The 19282-nt window shown below is 36.0% G+C and overlaps 2 protein-coding genes across 2 annotated transcripts; both read left to right on the forward strand.

Annotated features, from left to right (window-relative positions):
• Nucleotides 1-818: 818 nt before the first annotated feature.
• Nucleotides 819-3906, forward strand: LOC128526109 (cytochrome c oxidase subunit 6C-1). Its single transcript, XM_053497690.1, has 4 exons — nucleotides 819-923; nucleotides 1694-1808; nucleotides 3396-3527; nucleotides 3760-3906. Exons 2-3 carry the CDS (start codon nucleotides 1704-1706, stop codon nucleotides 3519-3521), a joined length of 231 nt encoding a protein of 76 aa, XP_053353665.1. The 5' UTR covers nucleotides 819-923; nucleotides 1694-1703; the 3' UTR covers nucleotides 3522-3527; nucleotides 3760-3906.
• Nucleotides 3907-6953: 3047 nt separating this feature from the next.
• On the forward strand, nucleotides 6954-18716 carry tomm34 (translocase of outer mitochondrial membrane 34). Its single transcript, XM_053499418.1, has 8 exons — nucleotides 6954-7597; nucleotides 7763-7899; nucleotides 9819-9918; nucleotides 10318-10470; nucleotides 13139-13293; nucleotides 13430-13571; nucleotides 16219-16345; nucleotides 17849-18716. Exons 2-8 carry the CDS (start codon nucleotides 7770-7772, stop codon nucleotides 17948-17950), a joined length of 909 nt encoding a protein of 302 aa, XP_053355393.1. The 5' UTR covers nucleotides 6954-7597; nucleotides 7763-7769; the 3' UTR covers nucleotides 17951-18716.
• Nucleotides 18717-19282: the final 566 nt, after the last annotated feature.

Consider the following 19282-nt stretch of genomic DNA (forward strand, 5'->3'; position numbering starts at 1 on the left):
GTGGCACTGAAGAAAAGACAGGAGGCAGAGTTGGAGGTAGCAGAGCTGAAGATGTCAAGGTTCTCCTTGGGAGGGACAAGGATGGATAGGATCAAGAATGAGTTTATCAGAAGGACAACCCACGTTAGATGTTTTGGAGATAAAGTCAGAGAGGCCAGATTGAGGTGGTTTGGACATGTTCAGAGAAGAGATTGTGAATATATCGGTAGAAGGATGCTGAGGTTGGAACTGCCAGGCAGGAGGTCTAGAGGAAGACCAAAGAGAAGATTTATGGATGCAGTGAGAGAGGACATGAAGTTAGTTGGTGTGAGAGAAGAGGATGCAGAGGATAGGGTTAGATGGAGGCAAATGATTCGCTGTGGCGACCACTGAAAGGGAACAGCCGAAAGACAAAGAAGAAAGAAGAATATATTTCACAAAAATAAACTTAAAAAAAAAAAAGTTTAATTATTTCACAATCATTCTCATATTACATATATGTGTCTTATTTATTCATAGAGTTATTTATTTCAGCATGTCCCCTTTATTTATTTAATTTTGAACACTTTGGATTTCCATACAAGAGGGCCCTTTAAACATTATGACCTCATAAGGCTGATGCCATAGTGCTCGGGGGCTAAATATACCAGTGCTATTGTAAAAATTAATCTGATGGATTGAGAGATGGCATTAAATAGTAAATAAGATTTTTTTTTCAACTCCATATAGGATAATTCAAAGTTTTAAACTATGTACTGAAGAATTTTCTGAAAAGTCTTTGGCGAAAATTGGTTCAACTCCCCAGCTAAGGTCATTGAAAAACTGGGCGCCTCGTCTCGTCCCGTGATGCTTTGCGGCTATTTTGGCCCGTGCGAGGTTCCGTAGAGTTTTAACACGCTATCCTCGGCTATCGGGCGGTTGTTGTGAAGGTCGTGCACCGAAAGGTTACGTTTTCTGGTTTAATTCATGTTTTTCTTACTAATTTTATTGGTGTAATGTACGCGGAATCTGAAGTGGCTTATAGACATGTATATACGCTAATGCTGAATATTATATTTAGCCTAATTTTTCTGATACACACCAAACGTTGTAACCTTTGCGAATAGTTAGCAAGCGAGCTTGTTAGCTGTGCGCTTTCTTGTACGTTAATGTTTAGGGAAAGCCTGCTGTTTGCTTCGACAAATTGCTGTTCCTACGCGTTAATAAAGTATATATGTCGTTTTGAGTCATTTATATCCCGGTGACACTGTTTTTTCGTGTCTTTTATTGTACAGTGGCTTGGTGTTTTTGCCACTAATGTAGCTAGTAGCCTGTCGGCGCAGGGTTTTAGTTATAGTTACGCTATATAGTTATATATTTTTGAATGAAATTAAATGTTTAATAATCCAGTTGTGTTAATTGGAATATATGAATGCTAATTATTATAAGCCCAAGCCGGAAAATTTCCTTATTTTAAAGCCATTAGCATTACTTCCGCCTCGCAGTGTTAATGTCACACAGGGCCGCTGTCTCGAGACTTGACGCTCAGTCACAGCGTTACAAACCGGTTGTTGGGCAAAAGTAATAGATATTTGTAAGAAAATATTAAGCTCATGTGGTGCTTTATTGTTAATTTTTGCGTTTTATTTTTTAACTTTGCCAGCCTTGACACTGATGTTTAGTGTGTTTAATCTTCACTTTTTTGCAGTGGGTGACTTTTCTGTGTCATTTACAGATCCTTCAGCATGTCTCTTGTAAAGCCTCAGATGAGGGGTCTCCTCGCAAAGCGCTTGAGGTTTCATCTGCCTCTCGCTTTTGGCCTTGCTGTGTTTGTAGCTGCTGCATTCAAGGTCAGTTAACATGTCTTTCAAGCAACTGTTAATGTTAATTAAAAGTGTTTGCACGTAAATTTCATTGTTGAGGCATGAGAGTTCACGTGGCTTAAATGGTAAGTATTTGTGGTTATTGAAACACTTCTTTTAAGATTATCCGAACACCGTTCATCCTGTGTGTTTAATTGCCCCTGATTATGCCTTACATTAACGGTTGTAACAGGGTGATTGGACAACCGAGAAGCATACCTTTTCACTCCTAGCGTTATAAATGCGTCTTCAATAAGCACTTTTGATCAGATTTTTAAAAACATTTTGTGGGGGTTAAGCTGCCTCTCTGCTTTAACTGCGTTTTTTTTCCCTGGAAGAATTGTTCTGCCAGTTATCTTTTGTGAGGGTTCCAGACTATCTTTATGTATTTCTGCCTATTTTTTTCTGGGAAATTCCATCTTTAGTTAAATTGTGCTCTCTAGTGCTAGTGAAAATCTAGTGAAATCTTTCCATTTTAGATCGGACAGTTGTATAAAATGCATATGCATTTCACTGCATATCATACTGTGGATGATTGTGTATGTGACAATTTAAATTATGGTCATTTATGGACTGTTTCGAAGATTTTAATTGCGTCTGCTAATGAAACATGGAGGACAAAATGAGAGACAATAAGCTAAAGCTTTAAAAGTAGCTGCTTTCTTCTTTGCAGTTTATAGCATTAGCTTACCGTTCTGCAGGATTTCTCAACTACAGTGAAGCCTTGGAATGGGAGCATAATTCATTCTGGAACCATGGTATATCAAATTAGTCCAAGTACTGCAGAAACAGATACGTCTTGAGTCGTCGTTTAAAGATAGTCAAAGTCTCTGCTGTAAGGACATCTAGAGGAAGTTCATCTCACCACCTATGTGCCAGAACAGTAAAGAGCCTGGATAAGTGCCAGCCTCGGTCCCTGAGAGATGGTGGGATGAGGCGAGCAGTGCTGAAGGATCGCAGGGAACGTGGTGTGATTAGCGCAGAGAGGTAGTTGGGTAGGCAAGGTTTGTAGGCAAGCACCAGGGTTTTAAATTTGATGCGGGCAGCTACAGGATGTAGAGGTGTGAGTAAGGTGGTGTGGAAATAAACCCTTGGCACAGTTGTGATCATTACTCTCGGCGTCAAAAAGGAGCACATACATTTACATTTCCTGCCTGAAGTGACCTCTTTTCAGTTTTTTAATTTTTTAATTTATTTTTTTGTCCAATGTGTCACATTTGATTTGAGAAGACTGATGTCAAATCTGATGTTTTTGGAATGGATCTGAGTCACTTTCATATGTGGTCTTGGATCAGATACATATGAGGTCAGGTGAATGAGTGGGCAGTTTGGAATAAATGTGACTTTTTCTTTTGCCTCTTTGGGGCGTTTGCTGACGTTTCCATTTCAGCACTATATAAGCATTTCTATTTAGCAATAGCTCCTAAAACAGTTGGACATATGATTTCTTTATTTTTTCTCTGGACAGCAAATCCCAAGCATGTTTGGGAATGCAGGATAGTTGTAGGAAGATCATGGTTTTATCAAGAGCCCACTGATCTGTTTAATTAGTTTAGTGTTTTATTTTCTTTCTAGTTCTCAGTAGCAGAGCCAAGGAAAAAGGCGTATGCTGACTTTTACAAGCAGTATGATGCCACAAAAGAGTTCAACAGTATGAAGGAGGCTGGGGTTTTTGAGAGTGTGAGGCCCTCCAGTGGATAAAATAATGTAAGTATGCTCTTGTTTTTACAAAATATGAAGAGTAGAGTATTATCACGGCATGCATCCCTTCCAAATGTTTAAAAGAATGTTATGGCTGTTCTATGAATGCACTCATGTATTCCTTCTCTAATTTAACAGTCTACTGCAAAAGGACATTTAAGTTAGAATAATGTTCCTTCATTTGCTCACACAGTGGAAGGGCAAATATCCCAACTCATATTTTTGTGTTCTCTTACAGGATGGTTCTGTCTCTGCATTTGTCCTATCCTGTATCTTCATTACTGAATGTTGAATGATTAATAAACATAATTAAACCTTTGTCAACTCCTGTACAAGAGCTGTAATTTCTTGAGCTATTGAGAAAATAAAATCTCTTCATCCTCTATTTAATGTTAATTAATCAACTATTTATCTCGTGCATTGTGTATTTATATGCAGCATCAAATGTAAAGCTGATGTCTGTTGCAGACATCAAAAACACCCTCTCTGGCAGCCACCCAGTTATGATTCCTGAAAATTAGTTTGAAAGCATCTGAAGCACACCTAAAAAATAGCCCTTTGGAGCCCTGGACAAAGGACAGCTGTCTGGAGGGGGGATGCTAATTTGTTGTCTCCATTGTTAACATAAAAGCATTAACACTGCAGAAAAGTCAAATGCTTCCTTTGCTAATATATTGCGGTCACAGCGGCATTCCATTAAAAACCAATTGGATTTCTTCCCTTGTGATATTAAAACATGCTGAATAAGAATTTCTGAGTGCCATTAAAACATAATACTGTTTTTTTGTCATTTAAGTTATTGAATACTCGTTTACCAATTGCAATTAGCAGAAATACATATTCTGAAGTGCAAGTTAATTATAAGAATTGTATAATATAATTATGATTTTAAATCACAATATGGACAATCATCACATGATTGTGTACTACAGGTAATATATGCATAGTCAAAGTTATGTAGAGTTTGTCTATTGAATTAAGTTTTTCTTACATGGCTAACAATGGTCACTGATACAAACCAGCTTTACAGTATTGAAACAGGTAAAAATTAAAATAAGTGGGAAATATTAATAAATGATCAGTTTGTCCCTGTTGTGCAAACGGAGGAAAATGGTAGCAAGGAAGAATTCCTGAGATGATAGTAGGAAGAAACCTTGAGAGGAACCCAACAGGGAAGCCAACATTTTTTTTTAAGTAGGAAACATCTTATTACTTTGTATAATTGCATTCCTAATTTGAGGTTTGGGCTGGGTCTGGATTGATTTGCCATGGCATATAAGAATTTCTCTTACCTTTAGCGGTGTGGTATGGGGGCAATCTTTGAGAAAGCCAACTGAGATTACCTAAGATTCTTAACATTTAATTTATGCAACTCCCCTCCCAGATGCTTAATATGCAGCAGATTCAGTAAATAAGCACCTATAAAATATCTTGCCAAGCAGCAATTATACCATTTTAAATGTAATATGCATGTCTAAACTTTTGACAAAACCGTTCAACCTAGGATATATTCAACAGAATTTGGTTAATACTCTCTTGCAAGCTGTGATTATACCATAGGTCAGGAACTAAGATTTTATAATTAAATCCAAACCCAAACATTGCAGAATTGGCCCATATTTACCTTGAACAGAGTTTGGTCATTATTTATTTTACTATAATAAAATTTCCTGTTGTAACAGGAAAGCTTGATTGGCATTCAATTCAGTTGAGAGTTTTTGTCTACTTTATTACAGAGCAGTGAACAAAAGCTTTCGAGGTTCCATCAAATTTCTAACTGCACATAAAAAGAGCTGCACATGAATTCTGACTAAACTGTGGAAGTTTACACTGCTAACCATTACACCATGAAACCATTCTACTTTAATGGTTAGATTTTTTTCTTGAATACTTTTCACTAGAGACTAATTTGAGGCCATCTGTCTGAGAGCTAAAGCTTGGTCAAAATTTGAATATACAACAGGACAATGATTCAGAGCACACCAGTTAATCTACATCAAAATGGCTAAAAAAGAAAAGAAACAGGGTTTTCGAATGGTCTAGTCAAAGTCCAGACCTCAACCCAATTGAAATATTGTGGCGGAATTGAGAGCTGTCATAAGGGAATAGCCAAATCCTCAATGAACTGAAGAAATGTAAAGAAGAATGGGCTAAAATTTCTCCACAATGATGTAAGAGACTGATAATGTAATACAGGAAACTACTGCTTCAGGTTATTGCTGCTAAAGTTGGATCTACAAGCTATTTTTTGGGCGGTACTTAGTGATGCTTGCATGTTTATTATGTGCAGCTCTTTTTATTATTATGTGCAGATTCCCATCTGTCCAAGAGCTAAAACATGGTCGAAATTCGGATATACAACAGGAAAATGATTCGGAGCACACCAGTAAATCTACATCAGAATGGCTGAAAAAGAATATAGTGTTTGCTTGTATCTTGTAGAATCGGTGAACTGACTATTGTAACATTACAATTTCCTTTGGGATTAATAAAGTACTCTTTCTCTCTCTATCATTTCCTCAGAATGTGTGGGCTATCAATGTATAAATAGAAGAAGAAACATTTTTAACATTTAACAAATTAAACACAAAGGCAATTAATAAAAGTTTATGTAACCAACTCTCGTGTCTATTTTTATACCCTTACGGTCATGTGAAGCACTGTCAAAGTCTTACCATAATTACATTACACTGTATTTGTCCTGTTAATTCTGTAATTGCAAAGTATATGGATGTTGTGGATATATGTAGATTCTGCAACATTCAGAAAGAATGTAGTACTCATCAAATTATAAATATAATGAAAATTATCTTTTTCATTCATTTGTGAATCTAATATTTTCATTTTAAATTATATTCTCTATTTTTTTTTTTACTTATTTGTTTGTTGGTTTTTTCGGCCTATTGTTATTTGTTTACATATTTTTGTTAAGTTTGCTTATACTGTCTAAGTTCCATAGACTTGTTTATTGTTCTGTTAACTGTGGATATTTATAATTGCATAATTCGATTTTTACATTTGAATCTTGTATTTTATACTTTGTTTTGAAATTTTTATTCTTATTATTAAGAATATTTTTAAATGACCAGAAATTAGTATGACTGCTGTCCCAGAATGCACTGCGGTGTGACGTCACTATGTCCGAGCACTCTTATAAAACACGGTGTTCTGCCAATCTATGTTACCTATCATTTTATGCTGCTTGACTATTCTGCGCATGCGTGGATTGACAAGCTGTGGGTTGTTTAATTCATTTTGGTGATTATGTACTGGGAACATCATTAGTTGGGGATATTTTTCCTATTCCATAGGAATATGTTACCCCAAGCTTCTCAAATAAAAAATTCAAATAATTTAATTACTGTTATACTACATTTACCCTTAGCATCCGTCACTAGCACAAATGATCAGAACATACCTTCCATTAGTTTCTGTATGATTCTACGGGTGTCAGCTGTGGGAGTGAGCGCGCGCTAAAGACGTTGCTTTATAACGAACAAGGAATATGTTCCGTGGTTGTTGTCGGTCTTGTTTGGGTGCATTGTCTTTGCAGTTTAAATGTTATAAGAGCTCCTGCGTTTGGGATTCCACACTTTTCTCCCAAACTAGCTTTAAATAGCAGCTTGAGAGAGGGAGTGATCAGCGGCGCTGGGAATTGAAACTGAAATCTGACCCCAGTGCAGGGAGCCGGTGTGACTACGCTGTAAAAGGAAGGCTAATGCTAGCTTCATTCGTCTACATTTTCTAGAACGAGTACGGTACTCTCACTCAACACGGGGAAGAGGAGTAAGCTCCTGAGCAGTAGAAGTCTCTAATGTTAACCCAGTTTCTGCGCTATTATGTCTGTTTATGATATATATCAACGCCGCCTTCTTCAAACTTAACGTTAGTGTAAAACTTTAAAGCGCATTAGACGAGCATTTTTTCATTAGTTAAATTAGCCGAGTAGCTAGCAGCTACACATGCAACGATAATTTAGGTGTTAACCCGGCGTCTGTAAGCCTTACTATAATCACCTAATAAGTCACTCAGTAAGTGTTTAACAATTCACCCTACATCAAACAACAACGTTTAAGGTAAGGACCCGCCGTAATACATAGTTTATGAACGTTAACTTTGTACGGAAACAAAATCGATTCTTTGTTGGTCAAACCCAGCGTTTAGCTTTTTTTTTTTTTTGATAGCGAGCTAGCTAAAAGTAAATATTTACTCCTCTCTAATTAATCGTATCTGTGTTATAGTGGAAATATGCCTCAGAAGCGGCGGTCACAGTCTTGGGCAGAGCTGAAACAAGCCGGCAACGAATGTTTTAAGACCGGACAATATGGAGATGCCGTCTCTTTGTACAGCCAAGCCATCGAGGTGCTGAAGAAACAGGGTAAGGAATGCTAATTCATTTAAAGAATGACCCAATGCTGTCAAAATATGATGTCAGAAAAGCATTTCATTATATTTAACATGTATTCTATGTTCACGTGATTCCACATTATAATTAAAAAAATGTATATTATTGTTTTAGAAAAGATATTATAATTTTTCAAGAGGATCAAATTATTGGCCAGAATTAAATAAAGAAAACAGTATTGCTGAAATTACCAGAATTGGGTTAAGAACTGTATGATCAATAAGCATTATAGAGACCTTGGAAGGGTAGTTTTTTTAATTTGTTTTTTTATTTTGGTCCGTCCATGTGTTATCCGTCACATTGGGCGACAATTACTTCCCACTCTGGAGAGATATCTGTAATTTCTGTGGCAGATACATAAGGGGTCAGGTCGATGCCAGCTCGATGCCTGATTGTCATTTATACACGCTATGGGCAATTTGGGATAGTCTAACTTGTATGAAATTGTACTATGGAAGAAAACCTAAGCACCCAAAGGAAACCAAACTTAAGGAGAGCATGCAAACTCCATGCACACAGATCTGTGGCAGGAATAGCGGTGAACCCTCAACTTCTTGCGAGAAATGTGGTCAGAAAAAGAATGTGTTGAATGATCATGATCGGAGGTCACTCAATTACAATACTTGGTAGAGATAAAAAAAAAAATTAAATCAGAGCTATGTTTAATAGTGAATGTAACAGCATTTCCATATGCACAATGTGACAGGAATTCACAGGATTGGTACTAAACAGCTGTGGAGCCATAAGAGATCTGTTTGTTAGTGAGGGGGAAGAAATGAATTTGCTAGGTTCCATTAAGCAATAATAAAAGGTCACATGGCCTAAGGAGTCCAGATTTATCTTAATTCAGAGTGATTGATATGTAAGGGTAAGTTAGTCCAGTGAAATATTAGTGTGTGACCTTTTGGCCAGGTGATGAAGCTCTCTAAACCCATATATTCCAAGATGAATACATGTGTAACAATGATTTTGATTTTATTTTATTTATGTTTGTAAAAAATAATAACGTTTAATGATCTCTTTCAAGCTTACACATGATGTTTATATACTGTATATATGTGTTTATTTATTTAAATTATATTACATTTTTTTCCTTTTATTTATTCTGTGTTGCTGTTAATACTGCATGTCGTTTATATTGGTATAGTTGGGGCTATCTGGGAATGTTAATTGGAATTATATACTCTGTGTAACTAGTTTGGAAACCAGTTCTATTTTCTACCTGTTTACAACCTTAAACAGCTTTATAATAATCTTTCAACTTTTACCCACAACCTCAGACAAAAGACCTACACCAGTAAGGCATAACATTATGACCACTGACAGGTGAACTGAAAAACATTGATTACCAGCAAAATAGTGACAGGATCATGGACACCCAAGACTATCCATTTCCTGGCCTGCCTGTCTAGTTCTACAGAAAAGCCAATGCCACACCCCCAACACACAAAAAAAATGCTAGCTATGATAGAAATGCACTTGAACACCCAGTGCACCACAGTCTAGACCTCATGGCCCAGCAGGCAAAGATTGCAAGCCTTCCTACACAGTCAGTGTACATGCTCCCCAGAGCCCATTCTGATTGATAGGATGCTCCCGACAAAAAAAGTCTGATTCATGGAAGCCCCACATCAAAACCCACCAGGGCTCAGGGACAGAACCTTTTGTTTACATTCTTTCTTAGTTCTTGATAGACTGATTTTAAATTAATGTGCAACATTTATTATTTTCTAATATATTGCTCCTAATGCATGCAACAGCAGCAATTTTACTTGAAAGCTTCAGTGTATGAATGATTACACTCAACTTTGTACGAATGGTTTCAATTTGCTACCTTTAAAACTTAAGTTGTATGTGAATGCTTAGTAACATTGCATAATTTTAATTTTCAGGTCAGAAGAATCAGGAAGATCTTGCTATTTTATATTCTAATCGGGCAGCCAGTAACTTGAAAGTTGGTAATTGCAGTGAATGCATCAAGGACTGCTCAGTGTAAGTTTCTTGGAACTTAGTAATTACAGTGCCAAATATTTTTTCATTTCTAAATGTCTTATTTAATGTACAGTGTTAATATATTTGAGTTTATGAACTATTACTCAATTTAATGGTTGCAACATACCATTTATTACCTGAATTATTCTGTTACTTGCCAGGTTCAATTGGACTGTTTAAGTGTTGGTGAAATACAAACTATCTGGCCCTTCAAGAGTGATTTTGAATAGCCCTGCTTTTGTGAAAGTTATGCTTGTTTCTTGTTAGCCTATACATTTCACTGTAGTTTATAGGGTGTTGGTCTAGGTTCTGGTGGAATACTGGCATTTAGAATAACACCAATATATTATCAACTATTAAGCTTTCCACATTAATGCACTTTTCTTTTTGTTTTACAAGATCTTTGGAACTTGTTCCATTTGGGATTAAATCACTGTTGCGCCGTGCTGCAGCTTATGAAGCTATGGAGCGATACAGACAAGCCTATGTAGATTATAAAACAGTCTTACAGTTTGATTGCAACCTGCCTGCAGCTCATGATGGAACCAACAGGTAGGAACTTGTTTTTGGGTATAAGTTAATGTAAATAAGTAGCATTTATTGATTGGAAAAGTTCTTTCTGTGCTTTTATATGCTGGATGGTATTTGTACATGAAAAGCTCTGTCCAGGGACCTGGAGCACATATTTTATGTTGAGATTTATTTGGAAGAGTGAGCGATAATCCTGTAACAGAATCTAATTTTCACATTAAATTGTATGTTCCCCTCAATTTATGTCAAATCATTAAATTTTTATATCAATTATTTACATCAGCATACTGTAAATGTCTCATGTGCACACACGCTAAAAACAAATACACACTACTTTCACAACAGTGACAGGCATGTACAGTATTTGGCAAAATATACAGTACTGAAATAAAAAGAAACAATATTACCTTGTCATCTGTAAGTTTTTGAAAGAAACTAACATACACACTATTAGCGTGTTGATTGACCATGCAATGCGCAAGTGTTCAAAGTGTGTTCACTGCCTCTTTCTTATTAACAGCGTTCATATCAATTCACTCAGATTCTCAAACCTATCCCAGAACATAAGGAGACGACTTCCCTGTGTGATGTTGACACAGTATGCTACCAATTTTGTAACAATAGACAGTATAATTGTATTACTTGGTGCCATTTTATTAAGTCTCTCTTGGAATTGTTCTGCCACCTTTTTGAAACTTGGTCCCCATTCACAACCATTTCCATGTGAGTGGAAATAATACTCAACTGTGAATACTTTTTTTCTCTGTTGAGAGACCCATTTTCAACAACTGCACAACAAACCTTTTTCACTACTAGGAGCAAGTGTGGCTGGAGCTATGTCCCGTTGACAAATGCGCGTACGAGTTTTAGTACTGTAAATTACGGCGCATACCATATACTTCTGTATGTACTTAATTTAAAACTACCTAACAAACTCTGTTACAGTCACCTTATGCTGTTAAAAATAATGTCATAAACTAATGTATGCAGTGATGAAGAACTAAGTGTCCAAAAAATACCGGTCCTATTTATTAGTTATTTTTAGTTTATTCTTATCATTGTATTTATGTTCAATAGCTTTTATTTGCTTTAAAAGTTGTAAAATAAGGAAAAGTGCTTTTTTCCAGGAAAGTTAAAAGTTTTGTATTACCTTGTTTGTTTATTATAATAATTATTATTATTTTTTTAAACTTGAGTGCAATACATTTTTTTTAGTTAATAAAAAGCCTTGCCTTAAGGGACATAAAAATAAAATGTTTTTTTAATGCAACAAATTTGCTATATAACAATTGCTAATAATTAGGAAGTTCTTTATTTTTTTAAATCCTGCTGGATCCGGCTGGGCATAAAGTAAAAAAAAAAAAAAAAGAGTCTGCAGTACTCTGGTGTTACTTGCTCAGTCCATGTCTGCTTGATTACTTCCTGAAGTTCATGTACAGAAATTTGGCACAGATGTTCAGAATTCACTTGAGAATTCCTTAGTTTTAACAATTTTTGTGCAGATGTATACATTCTCTCTGTTTGTACGTATACACATGTACGCACACCCAGAGTACATCTCTAAAATTAGAATATTATGGAGTCTTGTACATCATAGATTCATTACATATAAAGTGAAATATTTCAAGCTTTTTCTTTTGTTGTCCATGATTACAGCCTTTTTTTTGTGAGGATCAAAAACCTAGTATTAGTATCATCAAAATATTAAAGTATTTCCCATGATAACTAAAAGGATTTACAATACAAAAATTCTTAATTATGTTTATTTATGCACTCTTTGAGCACAATTACTGCATCAGTGCAGCGTGGCACGGAGGAAACTGGATTGTAACACTGCTGAGGAACTATTGAAATGGTTGACTAGTTTTCTTTGATAGCAGCTTTTAGCTGGTCAGTATTGTTGGGTTTCTCATCTTTCTTGTGACAATAGCCCATAGATGTTCTGTGGGGCTTAGGTCAGATGAGAGAGGTGGCCAGTCGAGCAGAGTAATACTGTGGTCAGCAAACCAGTTAATGGTACTTTTAAGTTTTTATCTCCATAAATTGATGATAGTAATAGATGTCTGTGTTGACTTGATAAAATATAGTAGACCACACCAGCAGATGACATGGCACCCCAAAATCATCACCAACTGTGGACACTTCTCACTATGCTTAAAGCAACTTGGGGACTCGGGAACCTTGACTTCCAAATGAAATGCAAAATTTAGATAGAGGTCCAGTTCTTGGTAGAGGTTTTTCTTAGCCCTGGTAAGTTGTAACTCAGGGATGTATTAGAAATGCAACAGTTGTCATATTTTCTAAAGATGTCTGTTTATGATGGCTCTTGATGCACTGACTCCAGCCTTGCTCCACTCCTTATGAAGCTCTGCGAAGGTCTTGACAATCTTCCTAAGACTGCGGTCAACCCTCTTGCATCTGCACCTGTTCCTACCACACTTATTCCTTTTAATAACCTTTCCTTGAATATGACCAGATACAGCTCTATGCAAACACCCAGCCCTTTTAGTGATGACCTTTTGTGGCTTTCCCTTCTTGTTTAGGTTGTCTGATTATTTTTTGGACTGCCCATGATTGTGGTTGCATGTACCAATGTACAGGTTTCACTGAAACAAAAATTTACAGGATAAACTACCACTGAACAGAAACAATTAAAATGTGCTTTATGAAATAAATGATTTATCTTCAGAATGACAAAGGCACTGACGGAGATGGATGGACCATCATGGCGAGAAAAGCTTCCTCCTATTCCAACTGTTCCAATGCCAATAAAAGAACAATTTTTGAGAACTGCAACACCAACTGTGAGCGCACCGCAGAACAATCAAACTGGAAATAAACAAAGTAAATTCTTTTTTTCACTTTCAGTGGTAATATGTAATAAATTATTATAACTGCCATTATCTGCACTTCATGTTTTCAACATGGAGGTTTAATTTAGGTTACCTTAATGATCTTTCTGAGCTTAATTATCTTCCAGTGGGTGGTGATGTGAAAAAGGCCAAACTGCTAAAGGAGGAAGGGAATGCATTTGTGAAGAAAGGACAGCATGAGAAGGCAGTGGAGAAATACACACAGTCCCTCAGCCAAGACCCCACCGAAATCACAACCTACACAAACCGGTAAACATTATGGACTCTTTGTCCCACCATCTGACTGATTTCTTAGTATTTAAGAACAAAATATTTTTAGTATTTAGGAAAAACCAAGCTTTGCAAAAAAGGTAGAATCTGTTTAAGCATTAAAATAAACAAGATTGTCTCAAAGGGTTAAGTGCTGGGGCCCTTCTTTCTGCATATTTTCTAAGATGATACATACATTGTTCTCCTTGTTTTTTTTTTAAAAGGATTTTGCCACACACACCAAGACATGCAAGGTCATGCAAACGGGTGGATCAAGCCACATCCCCTTCCTCCATAAACAAAATTAAGGATGGGAATACCCATTCACCTCCTGATACAATATTATCACGATACCTAGGTGGCAATTTGATTAGAATGACGATTCTATAATATCACTATTTTATAAATATCCCAATTCAATATTACATTTTTCCACAGTTTTGTTAATATGTTTTGGTTAAAAACATTTCAACAGAAAAATTTAATGATTTATTAAATGTAGTCAATTCCTTATAACATTAGTTTTCTCACTTAAAAACCAAGGGCAGCATTTAAACAAGGCAAACTAACTGAGCAGCATGTCATCTACCATAATTATAATTTCTAAGCCAACTTAATAATTTACTCCTATTACATAGGATAAAAATGTGTAAATAAAAGAGTGCATCACCTGTAAGATTATAAATAAACAATTTATCTCCTCAAACACTTTCAAAATCTCAAACCGTAATTTGACAATGAGCATGCGGGTTGAGTGGCTGCGAGTGCACAGGTGCATGCGGCTTCCAATGCGGACACTAGGGGCTTCTGATGCAATGCGATTTTTAGTCTAATTTTGAAACTGCTGTATAGTAAGTGTGTGTAATGAGTCGCTTTAAGACTAATTCGCTCACAGAGCTCGGAGCTTTTTTTTTTTTTTTTTTTTTATGAAACATGTCACATTTCTGTTGCGCCACTCAGAACTTTCTGCGCTCAGTACATAATTGTTTATATCTGTGACTGATCGGCCAATCAAACTAAAAACCTAAAAATTCTGGTTACTGGCTAATTGACCGGTTCATCTTTATTATAAACATGTAAGCATGTATTTAAAAAATCTATTTTGGAGTAAGTGTGGTGATATGAATTCTCAAAATCTCTTGGTTATCACTAATTTATATGCAAAGGTTCATTGCAGACAGTGTTTTTTTTTTGTGTTAAAACCCGTAAATGCAGTATTTTAATTCGTCTTCAGTCATTTGAATCGTCCACTCGAATGTAACAAAGTAAACTGTGACAGGAAGTAGCTCATTAGCAAACCTAGTTAACTAGTACTGTTACCACAGATGGCTGAATCTAAAAACAGCTCCAGTGGAATTTAGAGCAAAAAGCAATTTTATGATGTTGGGGGTTACATAGACTGTGATGAATGTAAACACGGATCTCACTGTTCTGACTGCATGAAAACTTTAGAACAGATTTTATAGATATAACAGATTATAGCAGAAAAAACATTTTAAAAAAGATTGACAGTTTTCCTAATATTTTTATTTAAATTGCAGTATGTTGCTTTGCTTACAATATGGCAATAAAGCAAATCATAACCACTGTATCATGATACTCATCATATTGGCAAATTTTGGCTATACACAGTTTTAATTAGCTCACAGTTGTGTGTGTGCATGTATGTATGTGTGTGTGTGTGTGTGTAATATATATATATATAAAAGCTGGCACATGATGTGAACTAGCACTGCTCACCAAAAAAAATGGGTGGCTTGACGAAAAGGCTGCTATATTATAAATTGTTAAAACGAATTTAGAGATAATAATCAGAAAATAAAAGCTGGAATCCTGTTCTACCATCTCATGTTAATCTTTTGGTCTCAAACCCAAATGTCTTTTGTGTAGAGCAAAAACAAAATAATCAGCTTTGTCTTTGCAATATGTCTGAATACTCTTCTGGAATAAACAAGCACATTTCCCAACAATGCTATTTAGACCTAGTGTTGACCGTTATTGTGATTCAAACATTTAAAAATGCAATCATGTTGGCTGCTACACCCAGCTGTATTAAAAATCTAGATTTAATGACTTTGGTTTTGCATATTTGCCCCCAAGGACCTCAATAAAGTGATTGATTGCTTAGTCTGTGCTTTGCTGTATGCTAGATAATGTCCAATTATTAATTAGCATCAGTGGCTCAGTGAGAACACACTGCCCCAAACATCACTTTTTAATTGCTTTTACTAATTACGTGCAGTTCAAATTAGTCACAACTCTTTTCCTTTTTCAATACTCATTCATAAGGTGAGGAAACTATAGCTTATAACATTTTTTTTTTTCATTGACAATAGATTTGACCTTCCAATCAGTATGGTAGTGTGTTGATTATTTATAATCTCACTATTCAGTATCACTCAAAAGAATGGTATCTATATTTATTTAATATTTAATTTATTAATCTGTAAAGCTTCTTTTTGTTTGTCTGGTATTCAAATCTCTATGCAAATAAAACTAAATTTCTCTATTTAATGTATTAACCCTTGTTATTTGAAATATATTCTATATAGTTGGTACCAAGATTCAAAATGTGTTTATTATCTTTGTAAGTACAGTAACTGTTATGTTCATTATGTAATTAACTGCTTTGTCTCTGTGTGCACAGGGCTCTGTGCTATTTGGCATTACAAATGTATAAGGAAGCAGTAAAAGATTGTGAAGAGGCTCTTCAGCTGGACCCGGCTAATATTAAAGCACTATACAGACGTGCACAGGCATACAAGGAGCTTAAGGTAAATTACAGAAAGTGCGCGCATGTATGCGCGTATGTAATGTGCAGCCGCTGAGGAGTCAGTGCGCATGCTGTCCACTGGCATCTACAATGAGCATGTGAGTGTCAGAACTGAACTTTGAAGCAATGAAAGAAAGTGACCTGCTCTAATAAATCACATTTCTTCATCTTATGAATGGCGAGGTGCATGTGCGCAATATACCTGAGTAAGAAATGGCAACAGGATGCACTATGGGACTAACGCAAGCCAGGGAGGCATTGTGATGCTCTGGGCAATGTTCCGCTGGGAAACCTTCAGTCCTGGAATTCATGTGGATGTCACTTTAGAATGTACCACAATCTAACCATTGTTGCAGACCAAGTTACACCCTTTTAAGGCAACATTACTCCCTAATGGCAGTGACCTCTTTCAGCAGGATAGTGTGCCCTTGGACATTAGACCATGAATGGTCTGATTAACGTAAAGAGTTCAAGGTCTGAACTTGGTCTCTAAAAGTCCACAGATCTTAGATTGGTCAAGCTTCTGTGAGATATGTTAGACAATGGAAACACGGACAACCAACACACTGGAAGGCAGATGGAGTTAGTATTATGTTAATTGCCGTGCCTATAAAAGTACTCATATTTAGAACGGTGATGCCATTTTCATGGATCGGTCTACTTGGTCAGTAACAATATTTTAGGTAGATAGTATTGAGAGAGAACATTGCCCAAAGCATTACACTGCCACTTCTGGCTTGCTTTCCTTATCATATTGCTTCCTGGTACCATCTCTTTTCTCTGTAAGTGACCAAACACACCAAGCCATCCACATGATATAAAAGAAAAATTGATCTCAGACCAGGCCACCTTCTTTCATTGCTCTGTGGTCTAGTTCAGATGCATACACAGCCATTCTATAATTGCAATGCACTGTGTTCTTTCTATTGAAACTAGCCTTAACCTTTTCTGTTAATTATGCTACACTAGCTATTTTATTGGATCAGACTACACAGGCCAGCCTTTGCTCGCATCAATGAGCCTTGGCCAGCTATGACCCTGTCACTGGTTCACTGCTTTTCCTTCCTTGGTTTCCTACTTTTGGTTGATCCTGATTACTGCAGACTGGGAACATACCACAAAAAGCTTCTTTTTTGATTTGCTGACCCACTTGTTTAGCCCTAATTTGGCTGATGTAAAAATAACTCAAATGCTGATGCTTGTCCATATTTTCTGCTTCCAAAACATCAGCTTTAGTGGAAGAAATGTTCACTTGGGTAACCCACACTTCCAGGTGCCACTGTAACACGATATTATTAATTTTACGTGTGTAGCTTGTGATGTTTCAAAAAGCAATAAAAAGATTTAACAAGCATTATACTTGACAAAGAAGATGCACATCAGTGTAGGTGTATAAAAATACTCTGTATTTTTATAAATGTATATTTTGAACTTTTTAAAGTTTTGTTTCGAGTGTGCCAAGTTTTTTCTTTATTAAACTTTGTGATGTTTGTTTCCTCTTCAGAACAAGAAAACCTGTGTGGAAGATCTCAGGAGGTTGCTCAAAATAGAGCCCAACAACACTGCTGCACAGAAGCTACTACAAGAAGTTCAAAAGATGAAATAACATTTTTAAAACAACACCTTAAGTGCCTCAAGTTAACCCAGTTCAGATCTGCACCACTTTATTGACAAATTTCCCTTATGTTCAAAATTATAATTATATTCAGAGGAACTGCAAAATAGTCTGCATATAAAGGGTTATGCAGTCAGTTTGTCATTACAGTTCACAAGTCAGCCCATTTATTTGGGTTCAGATCCATTTAAATGTGAAATTTTGTTAGACAACTTTAATTGTTCTACTCATTTTTTGTTGCATTTGGCTAAGTTAAAACTTTAAAGTTAAGGGAAACTTCAACATGTGAATCAATTTCAGTTAAAATACATAAGTATATTTAGTAGTTTGCTTGCATAACTTCCTATGGATGCGTACTTCGGATAGTAACTTGTTGGTTCTCAACAGTAGCCCTTGGTCGGTTAACACCAAGAGTAAAAACTCAGTATATACATGTCAATGCTTGTTCATAATTAACCAAATGACAAACCTGTTTAATAGTCATTTTGTAAAACAAACTTTTTTTGCCACCAGATTTGTGATGTGCACACCTGTATGCTAAACTTACGCTGTTTTAAGTCTTTGATATGAGTCACTGATCTCAATGAATGAACTAGAAAAAAAACTTTAAATGTATGAAAAACTTATGATTTATGGTGGCTCGAATATTGTGATTAGACTTGTGCTTAGTCTGAATCTTCTATGAGCCCACAAATCTTAATGTAAGGCCATTAAATTAGTCTGACACTGATGTCAATAAACTTAAGCAGTCAACATGCATGTGTGTAATTTCTATTAGAAACTAATTTAAAACCACTATCCAGCTAATGGAAAGGATAGCATTTCAAGTGATTCCTAGCTTAAGCTTGTCTTGGTATTGTATTGGATTGCAGTGTAGTACTGGTTTGCTAATCAAGACTTACTTGGCTAAATAATTAGCCATGCATACAATCACAATCTTGCTGGATTCATTTTTAAACACAATGTAACATTTTATTGATATTTTAGATTATTTAGTAAAGAAATTGACCAGAGGCTCAAAAATGGACATACCTTTTCATGTTTGCTCAGATTTGATGGAGAATTATTGTAAGAAGAAATTGTATGCAGAGAAGGCATTAGCCATTTTCTTCTGTTCAACTTATAAAAAAAATAAATCATTCAGATAGGGCCATGGGTGTTGAAGTGGCAAGTTGATCAGAATGACTTTTCCAGATGCTTAATACTCTTTGCTAGGTCTAATGGTTAGCAATGTCAGCTAATCAGCTAAAGTGTGCACTGTATCCTGATTAGGGGGCTTGCTAGGCTTCAGTTTCATCCCTTGAGTATTTTAATAAATGTAGT

This window comes from Clarias gariepinus, chromosome 6 (assembly GCF_024256425.1).
Source record: "Clarias gariepinus isolate MV-2021 ecotype Netherlands chromosome 6, CGAR_prim_01v2, whole genome shotgun sequence".
NCBI lineage: Eukaryota > Metazoa > Chordata > Actinopteri > Siluriformes > Clariidae > Clarias > Clarias gariepinus.